This window comes from Ixodes scapularis, unplaced genomic scaffold, assembly GCF_016920785.2.
Source record: "Ixodes scapularis isolate PalLabHiFi unplaced genomic scaffold, ASM1692078v2 PGA_scaffold2__306_contigs__length_199485367, whole genome shotgun sequence".
In the NCBI taxonomy this organism is placed as follows: domain Eukaryota; kingdom Metazoa; phylum Arthropoda; class Arachnida; order Ixodida; family Ixodidae; genus Ixodes; species Ixodes scapularis.
Window position 1 is genome coordinate 143496731 of NW_024609857.1, and position 26333 is coordinate 143523063.

Here is a 26333-nt window from a genome sequence, read left to right on the forward strand (position 1 = left end):
CCACCCTGCTCGCAATCTCCACTCGAAAAAAAAAAAAAAAGCAAGAAGAGAAAATTTTAAATTACTGCGTATTTAGCGTTGATCCTTTTGGTCCTCTCGGTCGCTTTTTACCGTACGTCGACAAACGCTGACGGACGCTTGAACTGGACCGTGGCTCACTAGATCGCCGCTTTCATGGCCACGGCTTGCGAGTGTTCCAGACGTTTTTAGGCGGTGGTGGTATACAGGACGGACGCAGGCGGTAACGGACGTCGACGCGCCGCTTTCATGACCGCGTCTTAGAGGGATACATCAACGAAATTTGAAATATACCCGTCGTGTTCAGGAATAGGCTGAATATGATCCGGAATATCTGTAAATGAAAATCGCACCCGTGTATTTTGAGCCTGATGGCTGTATTTTTTTGTTATAAACGGCCCATTCTGGCAAGCGCTCGGAGAGCAGCCAGCGGAGAGTACGTCACATCCGGCGCAATCGTGACGTAGTTTGTCTCGGGGTTGAGCAAAGGTGCGGCGAGGCTCACGTCGTCAGGATGCCTTAGCCGTTCCAGTCACCAAAGCGGTCGAAGCACGCCAGCGATGGGGCCACCGCAACTAACCGCAAAGTTGCTTTTGTGTGAATTTTGAGTAACGGGTTAATCTTCAATAATCGTGCAGACTGAAAATAGCGACGTCTGGGACACACAAAAGAGAGTCCCGTTGAGTGGGGAGTTCCTCCCTCCCCTCTTCTCTTGTGCTGGCCGTAGGGCTGTCGGGATGACGTCAGGTTCAAAGCCTGTATAGTTCTAGGCGAGACAGTTATCGTCACTACCTATCAAGGTTCCTAGACGGTCATTACAAACGAGGCTTTAGCTACATTCACCAGATGCTCTTTGCTAATCGTTTACTTTGTTTTAAAATTCGTTTTCTTGTCTTTTTTAACGAGATTTTGGCGCGTCCGATGTGATACTGCTCCCTTGAACAAGTATAGATCATAATTAAGTTCTGAAATGTTGTTGTAGTATCCCTTTAAGGGCGTTGCAGGTGATGGCAGACGGTGGTGGAATAGCAGATGATGCCGAAGGCTGCCGCGCGCAGCCGCGCGTCTGCTCTCACGACTAGCAGGCGGTGGCAGACTAGACGCACCGGACGCATACCGGACGTCGCGACAGGGAGACACTAGGATTGCGAACGTGTTCGGCCGAGCATCCAAGCCAATCCAATAGTAATGGGCGGGCCACTGATCTGTGGGCGTTGCGGACCGTGACCTCCACCTAGATTGCGTCTAATTGCGTAAATACTGCGCAAAAAAAAAAGAAAGAACGGGAAAATCATTAAAAAATTATACTGTGCTTCACTTAAGTTCTTGAAAAACTTTTCTTTTTTTATTTCAGTGTTTGTATATTGCAATACCGTAGAACTTGACAGTCTCACATTTTCCCTGAGTAATAAAAGTAGAAATCAGCATACTCAAGATATCAGAGTAAGATTTTTTTCCAATTGGGGATGGCAGACCACAGCGGCGCTTTCGGGGGCACACGTCGCCAGTTACCCGCGACATGTTAAAAGAATACTAAAATGGAGAAAAAAAAATTAAATGGCATATGTGGGACAAGTATTTGATTGTTATTGTTTCGCGCAAAAAAAAAATTGCGAGCATTATTTACGCCGCTAGTTCTGCTGAACACGCAATAAGCCTAGTGTCCCTCTCTCGCGACATCCAGTGTGTCTAGTTTGGCATCTGACACTGCCTGCTAGTCGTGCGAGCAGACGAGCGGCAGCGTCCAGCATCGTCTACTATTCCACCGCCATATATCATCTGCAATGCAGACGCGGACATAAAAGCTGCGTGTCGGCGTTCGATTTTGCCTTTGTCTGTGTCCTATTCCGCCCTCGTCTGAAAACTTATCCAACGCTCGCAAGGGGTCCATGAACGCGGCGTTCTGACGTTACATCATGTACGAGCCGCGGTTCAATACAAGTATCTGTCAGCGTTTGTCGATGTGCGGTAGAACGCAACCGAGAGGACAAAAACAAATCAACAACGTAAATACGCAGTCTTTTAAGCTTTTATGTCTGTTAAAATTTTCCACATGGAATCCGCAAGCAAGGTGGGTACGTGTCATCAGTCAAGACGCAGACGCGACCTAAAAATATCCTCCTTGACAGGTCACGTGCACTGCAAATCTTGAGAAATACTTGCCTTTCGAAGTGAAATGAGGGGAACATAGGTAGACGAACTTGACACTATAGTGCCAAGTTCGTCTACCTATGGGCGTTCGGCTATAGCCGAACGCCCGATTGCCTCAGCGAAATGCCTCGCAAATTCTTACCTGCGAATGTTTCTTCTCGGTACTGAAACCATGGGTGCAATAACGTTGGTTGCGTTAAAGTCGGAGAGCAGTGGGGCCGCTTTTACTTCATTCAGCGTCAACACACGCAAACGAAAATCAAGCCAGATCAAGCAACATAGCTGACGTGGGTCGCAATGGCTTAGACCAGTCCCGCTACGAAAACAAGCGAACGCAAAGCGCTTCAATTTGCGGCCAACAAGGTCGGTCGAGGAAGTCTTGCATCTGAACACTTCGGTGAACGCGGAACAACTCGCACTCATAGAAACAAACGAGCTCAACGAGTTACGTTTCTTGAACGCGCCGCAAACGCCGGTAGACATGTTTGTTATTGTTTGAAACCGAAGCGGATGGGCCATCTCGTGATATTTTTGGAAACAAAACTGACTCTATCTATATTATTTGGTTCTCAAACATATAAATAGTATCGATGAAAATACTATTGCGGCACGGATAAACAACTTTATAACAAACGATCCACATGTCAATGAGACCCGAGAAATGGAGCGTAGTTAAATCTGTTCTTAGGCCCGGCTATCTTCACCGAAATCGCGTCTAAACGTACGTTTATACTCCAACGTAACGTCGACGGGTGTGGCGTAGCGCTGCGGGCACAGATACTGATTTGTCGCAGATATTGAGTTTCTGGTTGCCGGCCAATGAAAGGCGCGCGTTCTGCGCTACGCTCCGTTCACTGCGCTCAACGTCGTGAGTATAAACAGTGCTTAATGGCGTAAATATTGCGGAAACATTTTTCGTATAAAACAAATATGTGTTCTAAATAAAATCTTTAATTTTTTTTTATTTAAGGTTTTTTTTAAGGAATGCAGTAGAAGCATTTTTTTCAGCACGCGCCTGTTGCCTTTTTTTTCGGGTTCTGACAGTTGCGTGCGCCGAAGTGTTATCAAAGGCAGAAAGTTCGTGTAGGAGGCGAAACATCTAATTCTTTTTTAGCCCTGCACAGACTATGAGTATTGAGTCTCCTCAATACTTCGCATTAATAGTTTATTGCATGTTTTGTTTTAGACGAACTTCTTTCGCATATCAAGGACGGTGATGTTACCCACATTCTGACTGATTTCAAGAACGCCAAAAAATGTATCAATTTACAAAAACAATCAAGTGTGAACCTAATGGTAAAATGTTTCACCATCGAGAAGCATACTTTGTTTGAACTTCATGCATGAGCTCTTTACTGGAGTCAGCATTAGGCTAAGACTTCATGTTAATGATTCTTACTTCCATCACAGGGTCTCTTTATAAACGGCGAGCTGCCTGGATTTATTGACGTGTTGGAACTCTCAACCTCTGATGAGAGCAACTTTGTTGAAGTGGACGTTCCTGATCCGGCAAATACACTGGCTGCTATCTGCTACACCTCAGGCACTACGGCATTATCCAAGGGCGTGGAAATTACGCACCTCAGTTTTGTCGCCAGCCTCTACGCCTCCAAGTAATTACCGTCTTTTACTTTTTATTTTTTTCTCAAAATCTTCATATATCTACTTCTTTGCAAGCCCGTGAAGCATCAGTCTTTGTGTGACAGACAATCGAAGCAGCATAATAACAGCGCAAAAGGCCGGGATAAGCAGAATACTGGACAAGCGCTTGTCCTTCCAGTTTTTACTTCATTCTACTTGTGCTTTGCGCTACTAGCTTTTGAGATGTTAAACCAATTACGCCATGAACGTATATTGAAGCAGCATAACGCTTGACTAGACCCAGGCAGTGTTCTAACAGCTGAATATAGTTGCATGAGCAGCTGAATATAGTTACACGAAAATTTTTTGCTGGGTGTGTCTTGACTAATTAAAATATAAAATTGTTCCGTTGAGCTTTAATTTCACGAAGTTACTATAATATTAGGCAGGATGTTCTAAACGTCTGCTGCTTATTTTTTAGCTCATTAGGGTTCTTTGAATTAAGTTTGCCGCGGGTTTTCTAGTTCCCTGCAAATCAAACATGACGTCTTTTTCGTGTGCATCGACGGGTATCGCGGGTACGATGTATCGCCGGCACCATCTGTAGCGTCGCCCCTTTGCTTGCTTCGAATGATTTCCACGAAGTTTGGCAACCAAAAGTTGTCAAACAACCCAAGCAAGTGGTGCGCAACGTGTACGGACAAGTGAGACAGAGGGAACCGGGACTCTTCATTGTTTGGGTACTACACCGATTGTTTGGCGAGCCCACCGGCGTAAGCGTGCAGGTATGGGGATGGAGTCCAGAATCCCTGGTTTTTGCAGCGTGAGCTTTCGCTATACGTGCTCCGAGCTATCGTAAGCCACCGAACCCCCCCCCCCCCCCCACACACACAGACACACACCTAAGGCCAGCGGTAACTGAAGACGATTCAAATGTTAGTTGGCTTCGCGTAGCATGTTCGGTGCATCTGAAAATAAAGGGTGTGGGACAAGGTGAAGAAAGACTGACACAGCGCTGCTTTGTGCGTGGCAAACGACGATGGCATAGATGACGACGATGCAGCAAGGCTGAACAGTGAAGCAATTAAACGGGCCTATTGTATTAGAAATGAACGTTGCTAAAGTTGAAGCTTGGCCTTGTTTGTATCACATGGTTGGCAGCACTGTGTCTTGCTTCATCTGGTCCGTTGTACTTCGCGCAATTTTAATTTTTAAATATATTGTCACGGGTGGTAACCAAAAACCAATAAATAAACAGGAAGAAATAAACGTTTATTGTGGCGAACTTGTGCCAAAAATTAAAGGGTACAGAAGATAATAACAGTGCGTCGCGGGCGTCGAAGTCTGCGTAACAGCAGAGTCGAACGCTGGGGCAAGACTGACTGCAGATCAGCACGCGGAGTCTCTTATGTACGCGCGTTAGGTTCTGGAACAATCGGCCTAGATTGTTCGGTGATTGGAACATTTGGAACTCGATCATACGAGAATGTTCTCGAACACACTAGAACGCAATGTCGAAAGAACGAATAAAAGAGCATTCCACTGACTGGAATCGAACCCAGACTTTTCGCGCGACAGTCAAGCACGGTAACCACTCGGCCACGCACGCGGTCGCTCGCCGACGAGCGTGGCATTACTCCCCCCCATTAAAAAGGCATCTTCTCGATGCCACGTAGAAGGGCAACAAAACAGAGCGAAAAAACAAAAAAATGGGAACATACGGAGGTTCGCGAAACACAATCCTATCAGGCGGTGCACAAGATCACAGGTCGCAGTCTTATCGCGCGTAGTACGGCTTGAGGCGCACGACGTGGACGACTTCCGGTCGCGGAGCGCGGCGTGATGAAGTCCGTGTTCCGTCGGGCATCACCTCGTAGTTCAGATCCCTGAGTCGACGAAGTACTTTGTAGGGCTCGAAGTAGCACTTTAGGAGTTTCTCACTGAGACCACGGCGGCAGATCGGTGTCCACACCCACACCCTGTCTCCGGGTTTGAAGTAGACGTCCCGACGACGAAGGTTGTAGCGGCCAGTGTCTACACGTTGTTGGGCTTGAATACGGTGTCTGGCGAGCTGGCGGACTTCTTCTGCTCGTTGGGCAACCACCTGGGCGTCGTCGCTTCCGTCGACAGCCGGTTCGTGGGGTAACATCGCGTCCAGCATTGTCGTTACTTTACGTTCATGAACCAGTTGTAAGGGTGTCACCCCGGTGGTCTCTTGCACGGCCGTGTTGTAGGCAAATGTGACGTACGGCAACACCTCGTCCCATGTCTTGTGCTCCACGTCGACGTACATGGAGATCATGTCGGCGATGGTCTTGTTGAGTCTCTCCGTCAGCCCATTGGTCTGCGGGTGGTACGCCGTTGTGCGCCGATGGCTGGTGTGGCTGAGACGAAGGATTTTTTGCGTCAGCTGGGCCATGAACGATGATCCACGGTCTGAGATCAAAACTTCGGGAGCACCGTGCCGGGGGACGATGGACTCGATAAAGAACATGGCGACTTCCACAGCAATTCCTGCAGGAAGGCTTTCGTTTCGGCGTACCGTGTGAGATAATCTGTGGCGACAATACTCCATCTGTTTCCTTGCGTCGATGGTGGGAAAGGACCAAGTAGATCCATTCCGATCTGCTGGAACGTTACGGTCGGGGGAGCGATCCGATGCAGGAGACCTGCCGGCTTCGTCGGCGGTTTCTTGCGTCGCTGGCTCTCGTGGCAGGACCGTGTGTAGAAGTGAACGGTCTTCGGCAGCTTGGGCCAGTAATACCTTTCACGAATTCGGGCCAGCGTACGGCTGTAACCAAGATGTCCGGACGTCGGGTCGTCGTGGCAGGCTTGGAAGATCTCCGCTCTAAGGTCGGTAGGGATTACCAGCAGCCATGGTGTGCTGTTTTCTCCGGAGTTCTTGTTGTAAAGTACACGTTGTTGGAGGACGAAAGTCGTCAGGACTCTCGAGAAGACATGGGGGACAGTAGCCCCTCGTGCTTCGAGGTGCTCGATTAACGCGCGCAACTCAGGATCGTCTCTTTGACGTCGTGCTATGTCGTCGGTGTTCACTGCAGCTAGGAAGCACTCGTCGTCATCGTCGTTGTTGCTGCCTGAAGGTGTTTCGACGGGGGCTCTGGACAGGCAGTCGGCGTCGCTGTGCTTGCGGCCTGACTTGTAGACCACAGCCATATTGAACTCTTGTAGTCGTAGACTCCATCGAGCGAGGCGTCCTGACGGGTCCTTGAGGTTCGCAAGCCAGCAGAGCGAGTGGTGGTCCGTGACTACACGGAACGGGCTCCCGTACAAATACGGACGAAACTTCGTGATTGCCCAGACGACCGCAATGCATTCTTTCTCAGTCATGGAGTAATTTTCTCCGCCTTGGACAGTGTCCGACTTGCGTAGGCGATAACTCGCTCGATGCCTTCTTGCACTTGAACCAGTACCGCACCAGGTCCAGCGTTACTTGCGTCCGTGTCAATCTCGGTTTCCGCATCTTGGTCGAAATGTCCTAGAACAAGAGGAGTCTGCAGTCGTAGCTTCAGCTCGTCGAATGCCTGCTGCTGCTCCTCGGCCCATTCGAACTTCTCGGCGTCCTTTGTGAGGTTTGTGAGCGGTGCGGAAATCCTTGCAAAATCCCGGATGAAGCGCCGATAGTAGGCACATAGTCGAAGAAACCTTCGCACGGCCTTCTTGTCTGTCGGTGCTGGAAATGATGCGACGGCGCGAGTTTTCTCTGGGTCGGGGCGAACGCCTTCGTTACTAATCACGTGACCTAGGAACTTCAATTCGTCATAGGCGAACCGACACTTTGACGGCTTGGCTTCAGGGTGAGTCCGGCGGTCCGTATGGCTTGGAGAACTGCTCGGAGTCGTCGCAAGTGCTCGTCGAAGTCGCTGGAAAACACTACGACGTCATCGATGTAGACGAGACAGCTCTGCCACTCCAGTCCTGCCAGTACGGTTTTCATGACACGCTGGAAAGTTGCTGGAGCCGTGCACAGTCCGAAGGGCATCACCTTGAACTCGTACAGCCCATCTGGCGTGACGAAAGCTGTCTTTTCTCGGACCCGTTCGTCGACTTCGATCTGCCAGTAGCCGCTCTTCAGGTCCATGGATGAAAAGTATCGGGAGTGGCGCAGCCGGTCTAACGCGTCGTCGATGCGGGGGAGTGGATAGACGTCTTTCTTCGTCACTACGTTCAGCTGCCGGTAGTCCACGCAGAACCTAAGCGTTCCGTCCTTCTTCTTAACCAGTACAACTGGAGAGGCCCACGGACTGCTTGAAGGTTGGATTATGTCGTCTTTCAGCATCTCTTGCACTTGCTCCTGGATCACCTCCCTTTCTTTAACGGAGACTCTGTATGGCGATCGATGCACAGGGCGCGCGTCGTCCTCGGTAATGATGCTATGTTTCGCAACGGCGGTTTGGCGCACCCTCGACGACGTCGCGAAGCAGTCACTGTATTCGGCGAGGAGTTTACTTAGCTGCCGTCGTATCGGGCCTGGAAGCTTGGGGTCAATGTCGAGCTGCGCTGGCGGTGTAATGTGTTGCTGAGGCGGGAATGATTCTTCAGCAATCGCGGCGATTTCGGCGGAGTTCCGAATTTCTTCGACGTGGCCTATAGCGGCACCCTTCGTGAGGTGTTGCGCTTCTTGTCGATAGTTCGTCACGAAGACCACGGTGCGCCCATCCTGAAGTTCAGCCACTCCTCTTGCGACGCCTATTCCTCTTCCTAGGAGTAATTGAAGGTTGCCTTCAAGAAAAACTTCGCCGCAGGTAGCTGCATCGGCCACCACGGGTACGACAACACTTGATCGCGGCGGCAGGTTCACGTGGTCGGCAGCGAATGACCGCGTGAACCTGCGGTCAGTCGCTGCCGGACGGCGGCTGACGCTGTTCGAGGCTTCTCTGAAGACGGAACAGGCTTGCGCAGCGTCAATCTGTTCTCACCAAGGTCGATGACGGCGCCGTATTCACACAGAAAGTCCATGCCGAGAATAACGTCTCTGGAACAGTCTTGTAGAACGACGAACTTCACAGGGCACGTCTCACCGCAGATCTCGACGCGAGCAGTGCATCTCCTGATTGGTGTGATGAGGTGCCCACCGGCGGTTCGTATTTGAGGTCCATCCCACGGCGTCGTGACTTTTCGAAGGCGGCAGGAGAGCCTCCCACTCAAGACTGAGTAGTCTGCTCCGGTGTCCACGAGTGCTGATGCGTCGTGGCCGTCGATGACGACGTTTAGGTTATTGGACACCACTGCAGGGGTGTCGTTTTGGTCTCTGGTAGCGTTCGAGTGGGGGCCCCCCGACGTTCGTGGAGGATCTTGGCGTCGGTCGTCTTCGGCAACTCCACCTCCAGGGGTTGCCGCGCCTAGTTTCCCCGGCGAGGAGCGAGGGGGGACAGGCTTTCACGTCGTGGTCGGTGCATCGGCGAAGCTGGACGCCGCGGTGACGGCGACCGAAACTCTCGGCGGGACGCAGGCTCGGGGGACTGAGGTTGTCGCAGGTACTCGTCGATCTCAGTAGGGCGTTCACCACGACGGGGGCGCGGGTCGTTGGGGTGGGACCCGCGTAGCCTGAGTCGTCGGTATGGGCATCGGCGGTAGGTGTGGTCCGCTTCCCCGCAATGGAAGCACAGAGGGCGTCGGTCGGGTGTTCGCAACACGTCGGTCTTGCGGGGTGCGCGAGGCTCCGGGCAGGCGTACTGGACCCGGTCGTCGTGGCGTCGGTCGTGCTGCGGCGCAGGAGACTGACGTCGGGGCGGCGCGGCATAGGTGCGACGAGGAGGCGGTGGCCGTCGGGCCACTGCGGCGTAACTCAACGTCTGTGGTTCCGGAGTGGTGCTGACGAGAACGTCAGGCTGCAGCGCTTGCTGGACTTCTTCCCTGACAATCTCGGCGATTGAGGGCGAAGCTGGGTTTGCGGCGGGAGGTAGAAACTTCTTGATCTCCTCCCGGACGACGTCCCGGATTATCTCGCGGATGTCCGTGGTGTTGCAGCCGGAAGAAAAAAAGGAACCGACGCCGGGAACTCGGTGATAGTGGGCGGCTCGTGCTTGAAGGGCACGTTCGATGTTGGTGGCCTCCGTCATTTAGCCTTCGGCTGTGGTAGGCGGGCTTCGCACAAGACCACCGAAAATGTTTTCCTTCACGCCGCGCATCAAGACTGAGCTTCTTTGCTTCGGATGCTTCAGGATCGGCTCGGTTGCTCAGTCGCAGGACGTCTTCCACGAAGCTAACGACGCTGTCGTTAGGGCCTTGGATCCTCGCCTGAAGAAGCTCTTCCGGGCGTTCTTTTCGTTGTTGGTTCGTGAATGTTCTTTGCAACTCAGCCTTGAGTTGCTCCCAGGAAGTGATCGACGCTACGTGGTTCTTGAACCAGTTCCGGGCGGTTGCATCCAAGGCGAAGTACGCATTCTGTAGACACTCTTCTAGTGTCCACCCGTTATGACGGGCCACTCGTTCGTACTGTTGGACCCAGTCGTCGATGTCTTCGTGGTTTTCGCCGTGGAAGGGAGCCGGTGTCCGAGGATCGACGGGTAGGTAGACGACGGCAGGAGCGGCGGGGTTCTGCGACTGGTTGGCCATCGTCGTCTTCTTCGGCTTGGGCTTGTCCAGCAGCAAACCGTACTCAGGATCCTCTCCTTTGGTGCGGCGGCTGGTCCGAGTTTCAGGTTCTGCGGTGAGTGGTCTTCTCACCGGGCCGGGAATCGGACTTGCACTGCGGGCCCTTGGAGGGGAACGCTGCACGGGAATGCGGTACCCCGCAGCTCCACCAAAATGTCACGGGTGGTGACCAAAAACCAATAAATAAACAGGAAGAAATAGACGTTTATTGTGGCGAACTTGTGCCAAAAATAAAAGGGTACAAAAGATAATAACAGAGCGTCGCGGGCGTCGAAGTCGGCGTAACAGCTGAGTCGAACGCTGGGGCGAGACTGACTGCAGATCAGCACGCGGAGTCCCTTATGTACGCGCGTTGGGTTCTGGAACAATCGGCCTAGATGGTTCGGCGACTGGAACATTCGGAACTCGATCATACGAAAATGTTCTCGAACACACTAGAACGCAATGTTGAAAGAACAAATAAAAGAGCATTCCACTGACTTGAATCGAACTCAGACTTTTCGCGCGACAGTCAAGCACGGTAACCACTCGGCCACGCACGCGGTCGCTCGCCGACCGAGCGTGGCAATATCATACCAATTCGCCAAAGCTTCAACTTTAGCTACTTTGGTATATCCCGCCCGCGCTATGATTTTTTAGCACAAGAGGAGTTTGCGTATCAGGGGCCTCAAGACTGCAGTTTTGGCATTTCTTAAATCAACGGCTCATATACGTGTCGGTGGCAAGAAAATAAAATTCGACGAGGTCGACCACGGGTTAATTTACGTTGTAAGTCGGTCCGAGTGCGTCAGTAAAAGCGTTACCTTGTGTTTACAAACGGATGAAACGTAAGGAAAGAGAGGCAGATATGCTGCATGCTCGGCGATCACGGTTCAGCACCCCCAGCCGTGATCCTAATACGAAGAGATGAACTGTAGCAAATGCTTGTCTGTCATGCCCAAAACCCAAACTGAAGCCGAAATCAAGTGAGTCTGGAACTACCAACGAGTTAGATGGCCTTAGAGTGATAAACTGGCAGCTGAAAGTGACCCCCAATCGGCCGCCTCCATGTTGCACATTTCTGATCACCAGGCACGTGACCTTATAGTTTTACGTCTAGATTTCGACGAAGTACCGCGCACAAATAATTGCTTATTAATATTTGTTAACAGTGCCGACGAGAAAAGTTATATTTCGTTGCTTCAAAATCCAAATTATGCTTTTACGACAAAAACTTGGACAGCTTCGCAATGCCTCCCCTAGATGCCATCAGCCGCGATGCTGCATCTTTTTTGTTAGCGGAGTTGGACATTGGTCTCTGGGGCTAAGAGCATTAAGAAACGTAGTTTATCGTGTGTTTTTTACAGCGATCGCAATAGAACTCTCGGCTCAGTTTTGCGTGAAAGCCTCAGGATTTGGTATGGTGACGTGTCTAGTGGTCAAAATTGTGCAACATGGTGGCCGCCAAGTGGGGGTCACTTTTGCCTGGTGAACGGGATACAACGAGGTAGAGGGGCTTAGAGCGATACGCCGGGGTTCCGGTCTGCACTAAAAGTAACCTACTACAGGCCACTGCCATTCAACGCAAACGTGACTACTCGTCACGTGACCAAACCGAATACGTGACATCACGGGAAAGATGGGAGCGCCCAGGCAGCGGCTGGCCCCAGCTGGGCCGGAGCATCGGCCAGAGCTTGTCGGATGCGTTGTTCGTTGTCGGTGGTATGAGTGAGTTGATTTCAGTTGCGGGAGCCGTCGCATATAAAGATGGTCAAAGGCGACTTCAGAGTTCAGAGTGGTCTCTCACGTAGGTATGACGTGGAAATACGAAGGAACCGTGTGCATTTCGCTGGTGATCGACGGGGATATTGCTGATATTGCTACAAAAAAGACAATCGGCCCTGCGATGCTTGGACCTCGGAATGATTTGGATATCACAAGAATAAAATTTAACGCGACGTTTTTGTGCTCTACTTGACCATCGGAACCTTCGAGGTCTTGAGTGAAGCGTGTGTAATGTATTTGAATACACATTTTAGGCTACGGAAATTGCGGGAGTCGTGCTTGGCAGTGTGCAATCGTGGCACTCTCAAGAAAAAAGGGTGTCAAAAGGTGTGTTCTTGCACCGTTTGTCCCATACAGACGTGGACGTAGTTCAACTACACTACTCCAAATACTGTAGTTTAACTACTTTTTCGAGTAACTTGGTAACTTTCAACTACAACTTGATTTGGGTAATTAGTAGTTTAATTTAACTACTTTTTCAGGTAACTTCTACTGAAATTACTAACTACTTTAGAAATTATATAGTGCTAATTTTGCCCATCACGAAAGTTTGAGCGCAGAAATGAATAAGACGCCGGCAGATGAAGTGGCATTCCCTAACAAGGGGCCCCCTTGTTGGGGAAGGCGTCCTTGGGTCAAGGTGGCGACGAGCAGCCAACACATAACACTGGCGCGCACGAACGCAGGAAGAGATGCCTTGGTCGGGTATTGACCTAATCCGGTAATGCACGCAGGCGCCGCGTTTCCAGCTGCAACCGTGAAAGACGGGGACACTCCGAGAGTTGTTGTCTGTCTTTAGTGAGTTCTGACTCAAGCGGTAGGTTCCACGAGAGGCGCCACTGGAATGACCTCGCAGCTGGGCGCCTGTTCCAATGGTCGCCTTGTCGTCAGCGCATACGCCTTTGCAAAGCCGGACTCCCCCGCGCACAAACCCTGGCACGGTTAATCCGTTCATGGGAGCACGTTCCCGCTTCCAGCTGCAGCTGTATACGAGCGACGATGCTTGTTCACGTAATCATTCGCGTCCTTCCGACCATTCATGCCTGGGAGACCTCCTCTTTGTTAAAAACGATTTACTTGTCAGGCGTGTCAGGCGCGTCAGAATATTGTAGTCGCCGGCGAGGATTGCGAGTTACCCTTGGGAGATCCTTTTGTTGGACCGGCGTCAGCGGCGAAGTATACTTCGGTTCATCTTCTGTTAAACCAAAACATTTTTTTTTTTGAGTAGCGTAGCACTAGCACTACAACGGAACGCGCAGTCGTCCGGATGATTACATCGTCGTGGCGCGAGACTTGAACCCTTGGCGGTCTGGTGCACTCTCTCAGCGTACTCACAGAACGACGTCGGAACAAAGAGGTTCCAGTCATAACAATCTCAACTTGACGAAGAAAAAAGAAAAAAAGGAGGAAAGTTTGTTCTAAAACGGCCTCTACCCGAGGCAAACCTCACATGTTTTGTCATGGACACCGAAGATGCCGACACTCGCTTACCTGACCCTGCACAGCCTGTTTCTCAAATTCAACGCTGCCGTTCCATTCAGTGCCACGGTGGAACGTCTATTTAGTTATAATGCAATTAAATACAAAGGGGCAAGCGAGCTGGACAAGAATGACGAAAATAATCCCTGGAGAAGGGGAACACAGGGACAAAGGACAAACACAAATCTCCAAACACAGCTAGGTGACTGGTGAGCGACCGAAAAAATTCGCCTGGTCCGTGTATGTAATGGAGAGGTCCCGGGTTCAGGGGATACCCAGACCAGGCGGATTTTTTCGGTCGCTCACCAGTCACCTAGCTGTGTTTGGAGATTTGTGTTTGTCCTTTGTCCCTTTGTTCCCCTTTTCCAGGGATTATTTTCGTCTATTTAGCTTGGCTGGGGACGTCTTTAAAAGGAAAAGGGGAAAATTCTCCTATCAAGAACTTTGAAAGTCAATTGCTTCTGCGAGCGAATAAACTATTTTGGCGAAAACGCAAGCTATAAGTAAACTGCATTTATTTTAGGCTCGCAGGGTTTTTCATTGATCAAAACTGCTGTTCATTTTGCTTCCACAACAATATAAAAAAGTAACTTCGAAAGTAACTTCAAAGTAACTCGCTACTTTTTAGAGTAGTTAGTAGTTTATTCAATTACTATTACAAATGCGTAATTTCTACTCTACTCAAATTACTTTTGGCGTCGATACTCAGTAGCTTAACTTAACTACCTTTTTTGAGTAATTTGTACATGTCTGGTCCCATATAATACACCCCAGAATTTCAATTCGACGTACAGTGCCCTACAGTCGAACAGAGGGCCCGATATTTTACGAGGGGCTTGATAGCCGTGTGGTACAACATTTTAAATAGCTAAAGTACGTATCAAAGACCACATAGAAAAAACACTGAGTTTTTACAGTAGGACCAAGAAAACCCGGATTATTTTTTTCGTGTTCATTGAAACGTTCATTAGTTCTTTTAATAAGTTGTACCACACGGCTGTCAAGCCCCTCCTAAAATTTCGGGCCGTCTGTTCGACTGTAGGGCGCTGTATGTCGAATTAAAGTTTGGGGGTGTATTATATGGGACAAAGGGTGTAAGAATACACCTTTTGACAACCTTTTTTCTTGAGAGTGTTCGTTCAAAAGACCGAAGGCTCACTTTGGTTGTTCGGCTCACCGGAGAACTGGAAGTTCCCATCTCGTGCTAGATGATGCTGTGCTGTTTCCTAAATTGTTCCGGCGGAGGCGTGCATTTTCACGGAGCACAGTTGTGCGGCACTCCGAAGAGCTGTTTTCAAGCTGGCAGTTCTTGTGCCGTGCTAGGTGATGCTGTGCTGCTTCCCGAATTGCCCTGGCCTAGACGTGCACTTCACAGAGCACAAATGTTACAGTTGGTATTAAATCCGCTGGTCTGCCGCGCGTTTCGTGGATACATGTTTCATCAACACTCGTTACGCGAATCGCAAGCTCTATGGACAGTTCATCGCGCGTGTATCACGGGGGCGCGTGTTACCTACCGAGCCCACTCGTTCACGCCGCTTCGCAGCGACAACCTGCAGCGGCTCATTACCAGCAAAGTGGTCCCACATCCATTTCAGTTCAGTTCGTCCACGGCAGTCGTCAAAACTCCGAGGAGTTGACTTATTCGGAGAAAATACTACCAAAGCAATGCAGCTTCTTTACTGGTCAGAATAGACTTTTTTGTGTCAGTTTTTTTTATTGTCACGGATGCTTGGTCCAGTCTCTGTATCCATCCTTACTATTGTAGAAAGTTCCAGGCCATGCTCACCTTTCACGGTACGTTCTGTTGGAGGTGCTAGGTATTTTACCCTTAGCACTTCACTTTGTGTGCACCCTGGCGGCCCCTCAGCCGAGTTGCTCAACAACAGGACAAGGGTGGCGGGCTGCCCGGCCTCTGACACCCCCGCCAAGCCGTGAACCAAATACAATCCCTAGCCGGGCAAAAAAAAAAAAAAAAAAACTGCAAGACGAGCGAGTCTTACAAGAGCGAACCCCGCTAATACACCACAAAGAATTTGAAATTCGAGTCAGTTGCTGCTAGCAAGAAGAACCACCGGAATTCGGTCGCCTGCCTGAAAAACCGAAGCGAACTAAGCCAACGATGACTAACCCATGACAGTAAACCGCGTCCGCTCCCACCATTGTTTGCATGCCCGTCGCACCTCGCACTCCGACGCCCTCTCGCGGCAGTGTGTATGAAGACGTCGAGGACTGTATCGAAGATTATGACTATGTAGCCCGCTACACCGGGTGGACAGACGACCAGCACCTGCAGAACCTATGCTTATTTTGGAAGAAACTGCCAGGCACTTGTTTGAGAACCACGAATCCTTCTCAGCGTCCTGGGAAGTTTGAAAGATCGAGCTGAAGTGCACATTCGTCAATCAGCACTGACAAAAGAAGACTGAATGCCTAATTCGGTCCAGGACACGGCCCCAAGGAGAGTATCGCAGTCTTCGTGGAGGATATTTTGCACCTGATTAAGCGCCGGCGCCGACCCTCATGCTACAAAAGACAAGAAGCTTAGAATCCTCATGTCCCTTATGTGAGGGACGACATCGTCGGCAGCCCTGTCCGTAAACCCTCCGACAACAGTCGAAGGGTTCATCACCTAAGCTTTCAACATTGAACGTACACTGCACGCCCGAGCCCCTTACTATCAGCAACTCCCCAGAGTCTCGACACTAGAGTCGTCCAGCTGGCCAGTCTTCCAGGCATCCGCGACATTATACAAAATGTTGTCCGGGAGGAGATCAGGAAGCTACGTCCTGTCGCCAGTCGTCCGGGTTTATTGGGATTGCCGACATTGTTCGGGAAGAAGTTAAACACGCATTTCCACCGGAGATTTCTGTTAGCGAAGCAGCATTTAACCAAAAGGGACTTACGTCGCAATGGCACAACTAACGCCACGGACTGCCCATTAGTATGCCAATTCAACGGGAACCCCAATTCTGCATCATTGCCGATATCGGGAAGAACCAGTCTAGGTCCGCACTGAATAAACTACACTGAGGAAGACGGAGGTTGAGCAATCGGCCGACCTACGACCACTTTACTACCACTACGTGAAGCCGACATGTCTACCGGGGGTGCCCGTACCGATGAATTGGCTTGCGAGGGTTCGTGCCGAACGACCCTTGACCACGTACCGAGGAGCAACCTTGGGACATTAAGAAGTATTGTTGGCAGCCTCTGTCCCTGGTGCCGACACTATCCCGAGGCTTTCGATTCCTATCACCTCGACGGGAGGTTAGCATGACACATGCTTCTACACTAAGCACGGCCAAGCAGCTTGGCTGCAATGCAATGGCAGCTGATTTGGTGTCGGTCGTCGTGCAATGGAAACAGTAATTGGCGACATCAATTATTTTGTCCACACAATTTCTAACTTCGAGGAAGAATGCATCTGTCTAGCTTGAAGAAATAAAATGGTTGGTCGTTCTCATAAACTCAACACCAAGCATCACCAGATTTCACTTTGCCACACGAGACTTACACAAGTTGCAGTGGTCGCGGCTTGCAGAAGAAATAACCATTGCGGAATGGAAGTGAAGTGGCTTTGATAGCAAACAAACATTGTTGCGAGCCATCAACTCAACGATACAGCAAAAAATACAACCACTTAAGCAATACATGCACAAGCTCGCTACATTGACGCAGAAAACTGCCAGAAAAATGTGTAGATTAGAAGCCAGCCCTGCAGATTCAGAGCGTCAAATGTCAGTGGCGGCACAGGGCGTATGATCACTAGGTGGCATCAGTCAGTCAAAGTCGCCACTCGACCAAACTGAACACCGACGTGGCAGGAGAGACATCTGACAACAAGGAACGCAGGTACTACGGCTGAACGCCTGACGCGAGACTGTCGCAGAAAGAACTTGTTAAGGAACCGTTTGACAATTATAAATAATTATGTAATCAAGTGGAAATAAACATATTCGATATACTAACCAAGCATGCGTAATATTCACAGTCCTTTTCGCCTTCAGAGTTTACACATCAAGAATTGTGTTCACTGCATGCGGTGGAGCTTTTGAGGACACTCGCATCTCTGACACTTTAATATTAATAAATGGAACAAATCATAATGGCAGATTTTTTGCATGTGGCTGCACTTTTGCCACCTCTCCTGAACATATGGTGCACCCGAAAACAAACTCCAGTGATCTGAAAATGTTGCTTTGTTATTTAATTCCTTCAGGGACCCCTGTAGGCATTGCATAGAAGATATTTAAAACTAAACACACATTATAATACCATCATAGCACACTGACATTAATGAGCAGAGAACGGGCCCAGCAACTGAAAATAAATATTACACTTCTAAGAAATAATTATTGCTGTAACTTGTTCATTACAAAGACGATCACATTTGTGAACATCTAGTTTAATATAATGCGTTAATGCATTGTCATATAGCAGAACATTTAGTATACGTATAACACAATATACCCTGTGCAAAACCCCATCAAGCAACATTGACTGTCACCATTTTTTTTTCGGCGTAAAACACGTAAATGGGCCCCAGTTCACGTCGAACGCTAATGTAGCATTCGAGTCCAATAGACGCTGAGACGACTTCACAGTGATTGCTGACATAACATCCTTGTCAAACAAATGCCCGAAGTATGAAGGCCTTGGGTAATTGGCGTAGTAGCTACTGTAATTCATTTCATCGCAATTTGCCAAGCGGCGAAGGCAGTGAGCCCATATGCACGTTGGAGAGAGGCATGTGACAACACATCATCAGAGTGTTCTCCTTCTGCAGAGATTTATCGCATACCTCCACCACGTCTCTCTGATTGGCTCGAGGGGGCTGTGGCGGTTGCTCTTTAACAACTTACGGTGAAACAATGTATAGGCGGCCCACACTTTAGAAAAAAAAAAGGTCTGTTGAAGAAACTGAAAGGAATGGTAGTCAACATTTTGTAACAAGACTGCTCTTCGGGCAAGGGATGAACACAAATACGAGTCATTTTGTCCAGGTAATTAGACGAAGTAAATAATTGACCGACTAATACAGTGCACTCTTGATGAAAAGCAATATTGCTACAATAAATCCTACGAAAGATAAAAATGTGCAGTTAATCTTCCGATTCCGAGCTTCATTGCATTTAACGAATTGATGACATGTGTGGTGCTATCTCTGAACATCTAAAGGGTGGGGCTGCATTTTTTAAAAAGATCCTAGATGTTAGGATGATGGATTAGACAACAATCTAAGACGAGTCTGATTATACACATAGACGTTACTGTGAACTATTGATATTGATCGGCAAGGTAAAGAGCCTACTAATACTAATTTTGAAAGGAGATCGAATACAACATTTTGTGCACTGATCAATCAAAAATGTGAAGAATTGCTAACTGTGGTTTGAGTTTCAAGAGGATATATGAGCTGTTTTATAAACGTTCGTAATGACCTTTCTTCAGAATGACTGGTTTGAACGCTTTGTAACAGTGTGCGTGCACTTCACTTAAACAAACACCAGCTTTTCACTTAAAAAGACTACTGCGATCGAATGAAAGCACGTTATATGAAAATCTTGAGAACTACCAATTTGTATAATCGTCGATTAGCACACCAGGTTAAATATCGCAGGAGCTTCCTCGCTAAAAGTTGCCGTGATTGTGCGGTTACTTAGGGCTAAAACAACTTCCCCTGGGCCCTACTTCCCACGCATACATTTCGCATCGATTCTCGGACGTTCCAACGTTCAAAGGAAGCTAAGAGAATGTGAAAATTTAATGCTAAAAGCATGAAGTTCCATCGATCCTCGAACAGATTCGGGAATCCGAGCACCGGTACGGCGATACAGCCGATGCTGTCTCATAGGTGTAAATATCCAGGTGACCCAGAGCGATCTTGCCCAAAAGGTGTGTAAAGTGTCATTCCTTCAAATCTTCACATTATACCTGTGTCAGAGGGCACGAAAAAGCCCGATATCGTCGAAAGGCAGCGGCACATCACGATCGTCACGGGTACCGTCGCACCGAACAAACTCTCATCCGCCAGCTCTGGGCGATGGCATCTTACCGGTCTCGTCACGGCTCTTGTGAGGTCACGTGACGGCTGGTCAGTTTTGCGTAAAACATGGCGGCAGGCCGGGGGGGGGGGGGGGGTGCCACTTTAGAACTTCTGGTTTATTACTCTAAGTCCCTCTACCTCGTTGGCGAGATCCCAGTTCATTGCTATAGCCCCTCTAGCTCATTTGGAACTACTTTGCGCAATCATACGGAGTCGTTAGCGTTGCCCCCTAGCTTTGTCTTCATTGCCACATAACGTTGATCCCGAGTATAGCTATTAGACAGCTAACTATGAGATAAACACATGTCGCATTCGCGATATCTTTTTATTAGTATATTTGGGGGGACGTGGAAGGCGAGAAAGGTGAGTATGGTGCCGGGCAGTGGGCCGTATATTCCCACGCGGGCAGGATGCGGCCCTTAGGCCGCCAGTTGCCAACCTCTGAACTAGATTGCAGATTAAAAAAAAAATGGTTTCGCGATTCGCTGACATTTTCTGTAGATCACAATGATCAGTTTCCCCTGTACCGGAGAAGAGTTGAATGCAGGTGTTTCTATTTTGCTGACTGAATAGCTATTTTTTTTGTATTACTCTACCTGCTGTGCTTCGAAGAGGAGGCAGTGGCAATCAGTCAGGCACCGGTAGGCTCTACTATGCTGGATGCACACACTACCGTGCGCAGACCAGGTTATCGCAACGTTTAGGGCTCTGCAAATGCTTTCATCTACCTTTTAACATAATAGGGGATGGTCAATGCGTTTTTCCTTGTAGGCTGTAACTTTTTAATTCAGTGATGGAATTTAAAGATGTTACATTAGAACGACAGTTTGAAATCTCCTCTTTCTCAGGTGCACATAACTTTTCAAAATTGTCCTCATCGGCGATGACGCACTTCCGCTCCCAATGCACAACCCTCCGCACGCCGTCGTAGATGATTGATCGCGGCTGTTGACGACACCAACGGCAACGGCGCCCTGCACGGTAACCTCGTCATCAGACGCAAACCGTACACCCTTCAGATGTTCCTTGTTTCTTGGAAGACAGCCAAAAGTTTGATTGTGCGAGATCCGGGCTGTCAGGTGAATGAGGCAAAACGTCTTAGAACTGCAGCTTCTACAGCGCGGCGTTGGTCTCGTCAACACCCGCCCTCAATTGTCTTCGACCGCATACGGAGAGTAGTTCAACGGTAGCGGAAACCCTTCGCCGCCGAGGGTCTACGCTGAGAAGTTACGTGCTCCCGGGAATGAGGAGATCCGAAACCTTTCTTGGAATGTGACCTCCTTTCAATTTCGTCACTAAATAAAACAGTTACAGCCTAGGGGGCAAGAGCTATTGATCACCCTAGCATATTTTACGAGCTCTATTATAAAACCGATTTTTTTAACCATTACCAAGAACAATATAAAAAACCGTCACGAAGGATCATGACGTCACGTAGCATTGTTACGTCACATGACATCATGGCGTCACTTGACTCTGGGATGTCGTGAGGTCACGAGATACCATAACGTTATGTGGCACCGTGATGTCAGGTGACAGCATGACGTCATGTGGTGTCACGTGGTATCATGTCGCCGAGTGACGTCACAGTCATGTGACTACGTTGCGTCACGTGACGTCGGTATGACACAGTAACGTCACGTGACCTCATGACGTCACGTAATGTCGAACACACACCTAGTTTGTGCCCCGCTCGTTCACTACGCATTCTGTACTTTCCAGTGTTTGTCGGCATGAGCTGGCTAGTGTGAATTTTATTATTCACATGATGGGGAAATGAGACTCATATTAGAATTAAAAAATATTTGCATTTGAAATGTTTCCTTTGAACGCCAATATTTTTAATGTGTACGTAAAGGTGTCACTTTCTACAGATGTTTATTTTAATCGCAGATCACGGCTTCTTGTGTAGTTTTTTTAATGAGTGCACCTCTGCACCTGCAGGGCCTGCATGACGGACGAGGGAGCAGACGTCCTGTTGGCTTGTTACCCTCTGACGTTCGCATCGGGCTTCCAGTTTATCATGAGTGCGGCCTGCAGCGGATCAACTTGCGTCGTCGTCAGTCCTATGATGATGTTTGATCGGTTCGCTCAGGTCATCAACGAATTTCAGGTACTTCGGAATTCATCTTTAGCTACGCTGTTATAGTATTTATTAAGGTACATTTATGTTGCGCGATGTACCGGCAGTGAATCAAAATGCCATATCGGTAGAATTTGGCAAATCGCACCAGTAAACTACACGGTGTTCCTAAAAAGGTGTACGGTGTTTTTTCTAGTTAAAAAATTAAAGAACGCATCGTCGATCGATCAGACTCTGTCCAAATGTAGGGCTGTCGGTCCGAACCATATGCTAAAGTTTTAGGACAAATCGTTATCTTACTAACAAGTTGTAAGCGATTTTCGAAAATCTTCAATGGTAAAGGGGTGGGCGACGAAGACGATGGACACGTGGGGCTGAAAGTCGAAGACAACCGAAAAGGGGCCCCATTTTACTGCAGAACGTTTCAGAAAATCATCTATTATTTTTAATAAGGTAGCGGTTAGTTCTGAAACTTTGGCATCTGTTCCAAGCCCCAGCTAACATTTAGTTGGCCATTTTTATTCTCTAGGACAAAACAACATGAGTTCCATTAAGAAATGATCGAGTATGAAAAATGTAGGGTGAGAACACCGGCGGTGCGGAATTGCATCAAGGAAATATAGAATGACTAAAACGAGCATCCATTTTTTTTTGTTGGTGTGGTTCCATGAAGCATTAGAAGTCAATTTCAGTTCTGCTTCATTAATTATGTCTGAATATACTGAACGTTTTAAACATGCACAATTACTTGCTTACGCTAGACTGTGAGAATTTCAGCTGCGTGTTTCGCTTGAGTAGTTATTTTGGGGCTAAAACAGTCATAGCGTCACAAACCAAAACCTGGAAACAAAAAGCTTCCCGCTTGTGTAAGCAACGTCTTCTGACAGGATATGATAGGTATCCATAATCTTCAGACTTAGAGAAACTTGGCGTTTCACGTAAGCGATTATTATATCAAACTTATGTATCACAGCTGCGTCGATATAATCGTAAAAAATATATAACGTGCGCTGGCTCTAAAAAGTCCAAACATTTGGTAGACCTTTGTAGAGCTAAGCGTCTATCTCTGTAGTCAGTGACGAAATGGAATTCTAAGTTTTGGTGAACAAATGCTTTGCCGCTTGTGTTCACAATTCGATTGTGATTACTGCAATTATGCTTGCCTGGGGCTCTAATTTGGACACTGGGCGAGAAAGTTGGCGAGATGTATTCTGCCGCACTAATTTGCTAGCGCTAATGTCAAGCGCGGCGCTGGCCAATCGCGACGGTCAGAAGTCTCGTCGACTTTTTTTCTAAGTCCGATGTTTCTTCCCTTCAATGTGACCTTGACCGTGTACTGAGTGGTGTAACTTATGGCGTATGCAGCTTAACATTAACACATGTAAGGTAATGAGGGTTTCTCGGCTTCACATTGATGTCTCTTGTTATTACCTGAACCATACTCTTTTACAACAAGTAACAACCTACAAATATTTGGGAGTTCATATTTCATCCCATCTGTCCTGTGGATCTCATATTCAATACGCAACAAGTAACGCCAATCGTATGCTGGGTTTTTGAAAACGAAAGTATTCAGCAGCCCCTCATCGTTTAAACTACTTCTTTACAAAATACTTGTTCGCACTAAACTAGAATATGCCTCTTCAATTTGGGACCCCGGTACTGACGTATTAACATCTGCAGTTGAGGCAATTCAAAATAGATCCGTCCGATTCATACTTAGGTACTAATTATCACCGCACTGCCAGCGTAACATCCATGAAATCAAGTTTCAACCTGCCTAATCTTGCATCGCGTAGAGAAGTTTTCCGTTTGTGCCTGTTTTACAAAATCTACTACCACAATCATACTTTGCGTGGCAAGCTATTAGCATCTCCTTTTTACATATCACCCCGTCTCGATCACCAACACAAGATGGGTGTACGTTCATGTAACACTACTACTTTTCACAATTCATTCATACCCCGAACCACAGTGTTGTGGAACCACCTTCCAGCGTCTGTGGTATCAATATCTCACAATGCCGCTTTCAAAAATTGCCTTACAATGTTCACATTTCAGCGTTCTACTAATATGTATATATTGTTTTGCATTCATAGGTTGTTATTTATTGTATGTTGTTGAATTCCAGTGATGCAAACCGCTCCCCTCCGTAATGCCTTCGGGCTCCGAGGGAACTTTTAAATAAATAAATAAAATAAATAAATACGTGTCCGGCTTAGAGGCCCTCCTCATTGAATTAAAACCAGGACAAGCACTTTTTTTTAAAACCCTTCCGTAGAACACAGTGACATGGTCATCCACGCAGGTATTACGATTGGAACATGTTCTTATGTTGGAACAGAACTGCTCTATTTTTTCAACTGCTCGAATTTTAGGACCATTGATACGCTCTTCTTTTAACCTACGTCCTTTAGGTGACAACCATTTCCAGTTCTCCAACGCAACTGCTGTACTTCACCAGCGAGATGCGCCGCACTGGAGTTCAACTCAACTCTGTCCGGAAGATCAACACTGGCGGAACTGCACCCAGCGAGGTGCTCGCCAAGGCGCTGATGACGGTCTTTAGGGACCTGCGTTGCCTGAGGAACAATTATTCGCAATCGGAATCTTGCGGCCTCGTCTTTTTCCCTCCTTCAGACGAGATGGATCTTCGCAGCATGGGCTTCCCGGCTCCGATGGTCCAAATCAAGGTGACTGAAGCCTTACAATAATTACGGTGTCAGGAACGCTTTTGACTGCTGTGTTTACTGTCACCATCCCGCCCATGCATCAAACGTGGTCCAGAAGTGACCGCAAATTGTCTCTCAGGAGCCAGTGCGTCATGCTTTCGGATGTCGCGATCCTGCCGGTTGGTTTTAGAAATGTTGGCAGAAAGGCGAGCGGACGGAAGGGTCGTTGTCGTTGGTTGCAACATTTTAACTGATGTTTGCTTTCGTTTCCATCGACTGTTTGGTTGCAGAACGACCTGCAGCTGAGCAGACCTCTTTCGCCTCCACGTCTGCTGCTGTGCTAGGGTGGCGGCAGGCAGCAGCGTAATTCTTCACGTCATCTAGCGGAAATTGAGGGACTACTTTTAAGAACGCGGTAAACACACCAGTAAAGAACGCACTTCAGGTACATTACTATGAGTTAGTGATCCCAAAACCGTAGATTATGAACCGCGGATGATATATGTATAGACGTAAAAAAAAAAGTCGAATATCTTTACTCTTTGCGTCGGGAAGAGCTCTGTCTGTTATAAGTATTGAGTCGATTTGGATTCTGTATATCCCAAGGTCATTACTATAGTCTCCTTTTAAGTATTCACAAGAACAACCACTTTTTTGAGGGAGTGTGATTGATATTGCGCAATATGTTCTGAAGCTTCGTAGCTTCCTTGAACATGCCACAGTTCACCTAGAGTATGGTCAAATTCGATAACTAGAAATATCGACATTTATCGCGCGCAATATTTTTCCTCTAGTTCGTCGACATCGAGACAGGAGAGCCGATTGGTCCCGAGGTCCCCGGAGAGCTGTGCTACAAGAGCCCATGCTCCATGAGAGGTTACTACAAGTGTCCCGAGAAGACCTCCGAATTCAGAGACAAAGACGGCTGGTGCCATTCGGGTAAGGCGATTGCACAACTGAGCATTGGAGTCTAATGCGGCTCTGCTACGCCGCATTTCGATTATAGACCTTTGCAAAAATTGCCTTCTGCGCGCTACCATCTTTGTCTGCTGGGCTGTGGAACGCCTTCGGAGCATGCGCTGTCGCTTTATGGTGCGGCATATGGGACGCTGCGCACGCATCCACACCTCACTCACTCAGCATTTTTCGGCGGGTTGTTAAGCGATGCAACGGTCTATACTCCGCCATGTAGTCCGAATCGTCGCACCGTTGTCGCCCGCACGATCGTCACACCTCCAAAATTACCACCTTATAGGGCCAATGAAGCGTAGCCAAAAGTGAATCGTCACGACGCCCGTAGATTTTCCGACAAAAAGCACTGAAGCACTACATACGAGTGTAGAATATATAATATTGCCAATTCTCAAGAACACTTACTGTGACAACAAAGCAAGGTTAGAATAGGTTAGATGATCTCTTCTGAAGCTTAGCAAATCGTTAAACGTAAAAATGAGGGTCATTTGGAGTTTTTGTCCACAAGTCGGGTACCGAATGTTATTGATAGGACTAAGAGCCTTCTGCTACTTGTTTTTTGCTTGGGAACAATGGGCCAGTTGTGCTGTATCACTTTTCGGAAAAATACTTCAAGGTTTCTGGTGCGACTATCTGAACGAAGCTGTCAGCACGTCCAGTTATTTTACGTTCTGTCGAGCTGCTGCTGTACAAAAAGGCTTGGTGCTTGAGTGGTCTCCACACACCGCGAAACACACCTAGCACCCTCCGCATGCCGCCACTACCTCGACGCCAAGAAAAGGGGACACAATGCAGTAAGCTTTGTCAAGAATATTCGGTCGTGCCGCTTATGGACGAAAGCTGTAAACAAGGACGGGTTTCTCAATACTACGTTAAACAAAAAGCTAGGGATCAAGAGTGTTGTTGTAACCCGCTTTAACGGAGCTTTTCGGTTGTGAAATATTCTCCT

General features: G+C 48.2%; 1 protein-coding gene across 1 annotated transcript in view; it reads left to right on the forward strand.

Annotated features, from left to right (window-relative positions):
• LOC8053993 (4-coumarate--CoA ligase 1-like) overlaps positions 1-26333 on the forward strand; it is a 50665-nt gene that overhangs the window by 8769 nt on the left and 15563 nt on the right. The window contains exons 3-7 of the mRNA XM_029987895.3: positions 3356-3465; positions 3580-3782; positions 21602-21770; positions 24158-24433; positions 25207-25351. Coding sequence (XP_029843755.3) covers positions 3356-3465; positions 3580-3782; positions 21602-21770; positions 24158-24433; positions 25207-25351 — 903 coding nt within the window. The remainder of the gene's footprint in view (positions 1-3355; positions 3466-3579; positions 3783-21601; positions 21771-24157; positions 24434-25206; positions 25352-26333) is intronic.